Source organism: Trachymyrmex septentrionalis, unplaced genomic scaffold (genome assembly GCF_001594115.1).
Source record: "Trachymyrmex septentrionalis isolate Tsep2-gDNA-1 unplaced genomic scaffold, Tsep1.0 scaffold7, whole genome shotgun sequence".
NCBI classification, from domain to species: Eukaryota; Metazoa; Arthropoda; class Insecta; order Hymenoptera; family Formicidae; genus Trachymyrmex; species Trachymyrmex septentrionalis.
The window spans coordinates 4,323,200-4,331,291 of NW_017305884.1; the positions used below are offsets into that span (position 1 = coordinate 4,323,200).

An 8,092-nucleotide genomic window follows, 5' to 3' on the forward strand; every position below is an offset into this window, starting at 1 on the left:
TATATATATATATATATGTGTATATAAATTATAAAAAAATGTATCTTGAATAAGCTAATATGATTCAATTGCTTCTTTGTATTAGATCCAGATATTAATTTTATAATGGTAGTATAACGAATATTATTTTAAAACTCTTCATTAGTCATAATCCTAGAGTTACCCCGTTTATAAATCACTGTTTATAAGTCACTGTTCTATCTAATCAATCTGTCATATTGCTATTGAACGTTTAAATAGGAACTTATGTCACTTGATGACAATAATTGCCATGATAGAAATGATATTATATTTATTAGTTTCTCTAAGTAATGCTATAAAACCTTCCTTATAAATTTTATATATAATGTCCTCTCACTCCAGCAGGATCACTATAAATTTTAGTTCCGATTCGTAGATAATCCCACCAGGGACTCTTACGTGTTAAATTAGTTAATAATTCATATATATCGAAAGCAATCTGCATTCCATGCACTGTGCGATCTATCGCAATTGCATTAAAAACACATCGACACTACTTCTTTACATGACAATAAAAATATCGTTAAATTTTCACGATAAAAACATTTTCTCTTGTTTTTCCTGAGCCAATAATTTCGAATTATAATACAAATTAAGCGGTACATTATAAATTTGTTTTCCTTGATAATCGAATAATTCAATAATCGATGTGCAAGAAAATAAAAAGTTAAATCATTTTTCGAATTAGACAGGCCATTATGGGATTTATGTAACTTTTTAAGAGTAATTTTCAAAAAATATTTAGCGTTATTGTATCATATTATATAACCACAGCTGTCACAATTGTCACTTTTTTTAACATCCTACTCGTACTGTATAATTATAGAATTGTTCACGAGATATTTTAGACTATACAAGCACTCACATATTCTTTCCTTTTTGTTAATAATGTAAGCATAATCTAGTTAAGTTCGTACGATTAGCAATAGTCGTTGTAAAAATGAACTGTGGAGATGTTCCGTCAGATTTCTATCATCAAGCAATGAGAATACAAGGTTGAACAAGTATCGTGTAATAGATCCGTGTAAAATAATTGTAAGATAATCAGATCAATATCTTTCTTATCCGTTCACACACCGTCGATTCGCCGCGATATATTTGCATAGCACTTCACACATTTTGCGCGTATATGTTATTAATTTCTTTTCCAAAGCTATTAAGACTGCCGGCAATTCTAAATCAATATCGAATTCTTTTCACGGATCCGCGAACGGAAAGTTAATTTTCCAGCGCGTTTTCAAGGCAAATGGCGTGGATGAATAAACGACTCGGTAATGATTTAAATCTAGTAGCCGCGTGGTCCTTCCGTTAATCTTCCTCAAACTACCAGCTAAAAAGTCTTCACCTTTGGCAAACAGTTAAGTTTTCTTCCTACAGTTCAGTAGGAAGTCGTTTTTCTCACGTGATTTCTTCTGATTTACACAGAACTACATAAACCAACGTCTTAACGAATATATTAAAAGTAGACGATTTTATATAACTCGCGGAATAACTCGCGGCGATTTGTACGGAGCGCATAAAAAAAAAAATTCAGTGAGTTTGAAGAAAATCATTTCTTCCACGTAACTTAATAGTTCCGACGACTGTCACACTTCAGCAGAATGGCACCACTAGCGTTGGGTGTAGTTTGATTAACGTTTACTACATTACGAAGTTAAAGTAAAAGTAAGTTTTATGCGTTTCCTTTTGACTGTAATTTAAGTTTGTGCCATTACTTCATGTACGATTAATCATCTGCTCTTTTAATTCACTTCGTCTCTCTCTTTTTAATTTTGCAATTCTGTTAAAATTGTCACTTTTGTTATAATATTATGATCATTTGCAAATTATTAAAATTAAACGGCGGTAACATTGAATGGTGCAACGGTAACAGATAAGTAGGCGAGAGTATTGAATAAATCATAAAAGAGTTTAAGAAAAGGAAAGCTTTTACGGATTATATAATCATGGGAAAGAATCACAGCGGACTAGCAATAAGTACAAAGTAAGAAAATCTCTAAAAATGAATTGCAATGTGAAAAATTTTCATGATTTTCTCATCTTGCGATGTTTTCGACAAGTTTTGTTCAAGTTACTTTTCCATCGATGTCTTTTCTTTTTTGTTAACACTTTAAAAAACAATTAGATCGCTCTCGTTTCAACGCGCGTTTAACGACATTATGTCCCCATTAAAAATCGCGCTTTGCTCTCTGCTCAATTTTTAGGAAACTCCCCGAATGGTTAATAATTCGCATCGATACGGGGCACTTTGGACCTTTGTTGATCATGTCTGCGCTTCGTTAGCCCTGGTTTCCGCCCATCTCTATAATACGATTAAAATCCCTTGGTATCTCACGGGCTTGTCAAAGATATACGCATGAGGCGTGTACGTGATACGTTTCGCCTTCCGTTTCGTCGTTCGGATATTGATGATTTCGCCTTGTTAAGTCGATACAAAAGACGTTCTAATCTTATCCATCGTTCGTTTTGCCCCGGATAAAAGGACGGAAATCGCGGTGAATCACTGGATCCGACATACCGATCTTTCGTCGTGGAATAAGTTCGCTTCGGTAGTTTTTCTCATCTCGCGCATCGCGCTGTTACGCTGCTGCCTTGAAAGGATCGACGGCAGGCGCGGTCATCGAACGGGGATCACCCTTGGTGTACCTCGAGCGTACATCTTGCTACAGTCACAAAATTGAACGACAACGGAAGAAGTTCTCTATATCCATTTTCTTCTCCCTAATCCCAATTCTGAGGCTTTATGGAGTCTCTTTAAACGAGAAGCGCGTCTCCAAGGCTCAGACTCTATAACCATTTTCCCGAACTTTGACCCTTATACAACCATGATCCGGGCGTGTTTGGAGAACGGATTGAGTCTACGCTTGCTTTGTTCAAAACACCGGGAAACTTGTCTTGAATCAACTTCTTTGACCCACCCCCCTGATTTCAGCCGTGAACAAAGCCGTTTCCCCCGAACTATAAATTCACGAGACACATTTAATTTTGTAATTAATTTTAATTTTTATGATTACGTTTTTCTCTTTTCTGTTTGCGAAGAGAAAATAAAACAATTCTTGAGAAAATATGCGTATTTCATAGTAAATCAAGCTTTTATTATGCGTTTGATCGCGGAGTATCAGTTTTGACTCTCGTATAAAATCATGTCGCTTTCCACTTCTCGCACTCAAAATTATTTTTTATATTCTTTCAGGCTTGAAATTAGATCCACTTTCATAAAGTTATCGATTTCTTTCTCTATGTCTAAATCAGTAGATAATCACTGATTATCAACCCCAAGTATGCCGCTGATTATCAATGAATTCACAATAAAATTTAACTAAAAAAATGAATGAGGCGTGGAATCCCTAACTAATCTTGCTTTAGTGTAAATGTGTATATGGTATTGAAACTGATGATGAGGCGGTATTGTAATTAAATAATGTTCAAGCTTCCTTCCTTTTTCAATTAAATTTCACTGTTTATCCAGCAGTATATTTGAGATCGATAATCCATGATATCCAATGATTTAGATTTAGAGAGTTGGCATTTTTTCCCTCCCGACAAAGGATACGATTTATATAAATATATGTTATCGATCGATAAATTCCTATCCATATCTTTTACATAGCTGCTACTTTTTGTGATAGCGATATGCTTATATTTATGATCAACTGAACGTGTAATCACACGGAGATTTTATCAAGTTAGAGAGAGAGTTTCTTTTGGTATTTCGAATAACATTTTTCTATCTATTATTTCTGGAATGGCTCGCAGAACGACGCGAGCTTAGGTCTGAATCAGGATTAAAAGAGCTCCGGTTTAGAAGTAAGCCAGCGGTTAAATCCACCGTATCGCACTGTTGTTACGCGACTCTATTTCTTACCGGTGACGGCGATGAGGAGAACGCAAAGAAGCGACGCGGAACGGGTGGAACGCGCGTCTCGGTATCTCGCGGCACTTCGCATGATGCTTTGATATGCTTTCGTCGCGATTACGCACTCATATACACGCGCGCGCTCATTCACCCGTCACAGATCTGCCTTCATATTAACACTTTCGAGCTCCAATGAGATCCGTAGATGAGAGATGATCCATTGATTCAAAGACACTGCACTATATATATGTATATATATATATATATGTGTGTATATATATATATATATATATATGTATCTTCCTTGATATATTATCCTTTTCTTTTTTTTATAATCGATCGCGTTAAACTTCGGACAATGCGAACTGACTGGCGATAATTCGAAAATGAAAAAAAAAGAAAAAATATCAACACCGAAAATTAGGGATCGAGGGGTGCGTAGGTCGCGGGCCCCTTTACGATCTCGTCGACGGCGGCGCGTATAAGGACGATGTAACGACGTGGAAGGTTTTCCGGTCGACGTACGAGCGGCTACTGAAGCTCCCGCCGCAAGCACGGCGAGCTTCCAGTGCGTCGACTCCGTCGTGCACCCGAAAGCTCATTCTCCAACTCGCTCTCGCATTCGGCCCCACGACATTCTTCCTCTCTCATCCGTGATCCTCTCTCCCCTCTCAAGCCCTTCGTAGCCCATCGATGCCTCCCTGTCGCACTTCTGACCACCGTCTCTCTATCTTTGTCTCATTCCCTCGTCCCATCCCTCTCTCCTCCTCTCTCCCTCACACAGCCATTTTAGCGTCGTCGTCGCGATCAGGCGCGCCAGTGCGGGCTGCGCGCGAGGAAGCTTTCGCGTCCTAAAGCTGAACAGACGAGGAGCTGCGGGAAGGGGTGATTGATTGGCGCTGAAACTTCGCGACTGATTGAATCTTTTTTACGTTTCAATATCGATATCCCCGGCCCGAGATGGCGGAGAGCGACGGAAGAGCGAAAGAAGAAACCCCCGAGAGTAGATACCTTATGTACATATGTACGCTTCGTAAATGCGAGTTTTCATTCTCGCAGAGTAAAGCCATGCAACCTCCGGCTCCGTCCTCCGCTATCCGTACTCCGCGATCAACCGAATCTTCGAGCTCGAACGAGCTCCATTCTCTTCGTTTCGCGCACAATTCGGTGCGTATGACGTGAAGTAGACGGTCGATCGAGATTATCGGGGTGGGAATTATCGGATGAGAAGGAAGTTTGATATAATGATTCCGACGTGACGTTAAGAAGTTGAACCGTGAGCGATTTGGAGACCTGCGCTCGTCGCGTGGCAGCAGTTACGATTTGGCTTGATGGATATTGATGACATTCTGCGGGTTCCTGCGAACATGTAGAAACGGACACGTATAGCGTACGTTTAAAAAAAACTAGCTCGGTTAATTGAACTGTGAGCGATGCGCTAATTACCGCAACTGTTGGCCGATATCCGCGTGGCCCAATACTCCTCTCGGTGACATTTTGATCGATTATTCGCGTTTAGAATATCTATGACAAAAGGTCATTATGACGTGGGAGATATGTACCGAGTTAAATGTAACTTTCATTATCAAATCCATTTCTAAGTATGAATAAATAAGGTAGAAAGTGATTTGCAAGTATCGTTGGTAAAATCGAATCGAAATTACATGTCCTCGTTCACACGTTTTATCATTCGAGTTTAGCGGACTCATCCTCGAGTCTCTCGAATGCCACATAAATGCGTTTACGTATACGACGTTTAAAGATACCAAAAGAAAGTGCATGAAATAGCCTTGGGCACTTCGTTTCCATTTCAAATTAGCTCTCGATTTGCAAGAAAGCTCGACGATCGCTTAATCTGGTTGGAATAGATCGGATTCATTGCGGATATATATATATATATATATATATATATACGCGAATATATATTGCGCTAATTAAAATCAGACGAACGTATCCCAGTTGGGATATGCTGAACTCTGACGTATAATTCGTTCTACCGCAGCATGGGCAATTAACTGTAGCTTATTGATCAGGCATGAATGACGAGCCGTGGATAATCGCAGGTAGTATGCGCAAGAAAGGCACGTGGTAAAAGGAAATCCGGACAGAAACAAGATTCGTATGGTGCACACTTCGACCACGTTCTTCGCTGCTCGATATGAAGGTTGGCAAAAAGCAGCAACATCCCGCTCGTAATTAAAAATGTATCCGTTGGGAAAAATGTCGAGCCGGCTGATCCGTTGTTCTGGCTTCACTCGACAGGCATATCTCCGCATAAATGACGAGTGTAGACTGCAGAGTCGATCGCCAGTCATCAATATCTACCGGATATCGGATGCTGTTACGATTATTAACACATTGTTGACGATGCGTTCGGCTGTCAATCAGCGTTACGTTTTCAGTTTTATATAAATTGACATGTGTGCTAGACTGCGCGGAACAAGATTTTATATTTTTTGTGGGTTTGTCTACTTATTGAATCTCCAGCAGGTTTTATTTGAAGGTATTATACGGAAAGCTACTTGAAGAAAGTGTATAAGTGTATTCATACAATTTTAATAATCTATATAAGTACGTGACAACTTACACACTTATTGATACTACGATATTAATATGTTCCTCCAATGATATTGATAAAATACGAAGAAAGTATGTCACAGTATGTCGATATATTGTATATACGTGGCACTTTTTTATATTTCATATAATAATGCAAATACATATTTTATATGTATCCGTTATTATGAAATTTTTATCGCTTTATTAAATAATACTTATTAAGAGAGAGAATAATTAAAATATCCAAGTATGATATATTGAAAAGGAAGTAGCAACCGATAACTTAAATTCTTTTACAGATTAAATAAATGAAATATTTTAATTGTGGTTATTTAATAATTTGCATAGAATAATATTATCAATTTCATGTTCTGTGTCTCGATAAATGAACCTCGAGATCATGGACTTTTTCTTCATCATTATTTAAAGTTTCTCATATGCCTTGAAGCTTTTTCTCGATTCAGGCAGTGAGTAAGTTGAGTCTTATAAGTGACAAGTAGAAAGATAAAATACGATAATGATCATGATTTTCTTAGATAATGAAGGATTTTAACATCAACGGCACTCCGTTTTCCTCCTCCTCTTTAAGCTTGAGCAGGTCGATATAAATTACCTCGGATAGTCTAAGAAGAAATCTGTCGATCATGATTCTTAGCTTAGAAACATCTGGATATCACGCACAGTTACGTTAATTAAGGATGAATGAGTAGACTCCAGATAAATAACCAATTTCCATTGAAAGTATGATATAGTGATTGACGCTTGCCTCGAAAATTATCGGTGAAGCTTCGTTTCGCTTCATTTCTGCTGCTTCCCGACACATTAGCGTCTTAATTGGACACTCCTCAGAGATTTTTTAAAATTGCACGTGATATCGTATCGATAGATTCTCATAATAAAAATAAAATTCCATTTTATAAATATATCTTTTAACATTTTTTGCCATATAAAAAAGTTATTATAACCTTAATACGTTTATGCATAAGTTAACTCTGGTATATATTGTACTTAACACAAATTTAATTTATTAAATATTATTTATTATATTTAAGGTAAATAAATTATATCAGTAAAAATTTTATATTGTCTACTATGAAAAAGATTAAGAATCTGAAATACTTATTTCTTATTAAGAATTTTTATTTTAGACCGCATATGTGGGAAACACAATCAATACTAGAAAAATGCCTATTACGGTCGGAGCTGGATCTTCATTGCTTTAAAATAATTCAATCTTCAATTACTAATATACACTGTATATATCATATTGCAGTCTTTTTAGAACCGCGTAGTGGTCTAATGGCTTAGGACGTTCGTATGGAATACAAGAGTTCATGCCCCGGTCGAGGTAATATTTTTCGCAATAAGTTTATTAACAGTTTCAACATATTAACATCTTTATAATATAATTCCTGATGGTAGCATTAAATTATTAAATTGCTTGTCAATTTCATTCGCGATTACTAGAATAGTTTTAATTGCGTTTATAGTTCGGAAAAACAATTCGGCGCGCAGTTCTAAAAAGACTACAATATGGTATATATGCAAATATTTACATATACATAGTATATTAGTAATTAAAGATTTTACATAATTCAAATTGTATTATGATCTGTAGCTTTCGTACAAGTAATATGTCCATGTTTTTAACTAAAT

General features: G+C 36.8%; 1 protein-coding gene across 1 annotated transcript in view; it reads right to left on the reverse strand.

The window, feature by feature from the left end:
• Positions 1-4,308, reverse strand: part of LOC108753446 — a 58,912-nt gene extending 54,604 nt beyond the window's left edge. Inside the window, exons 1-2 of the mRNA XM_018495006.1 lie at positions 4,292-4,308; positions 3,887-4,116 (exon numbers count right to left, since the gene is read on the reverse strand). Coding sequence (XP_018350508.1) covers positions 3,887-3,968 — 82 coding nt within the window. The 5' untranslated portion in view covers positions 3,969-4,116; positions 4,292-4,308. The remainder of the gene's footprint in view (positions 1-3,886; positions 4,117-4,291) is intronic.
• Between the last annotated feature and the right edge of the window lie 3,784 nt (positions 4,309-8,092).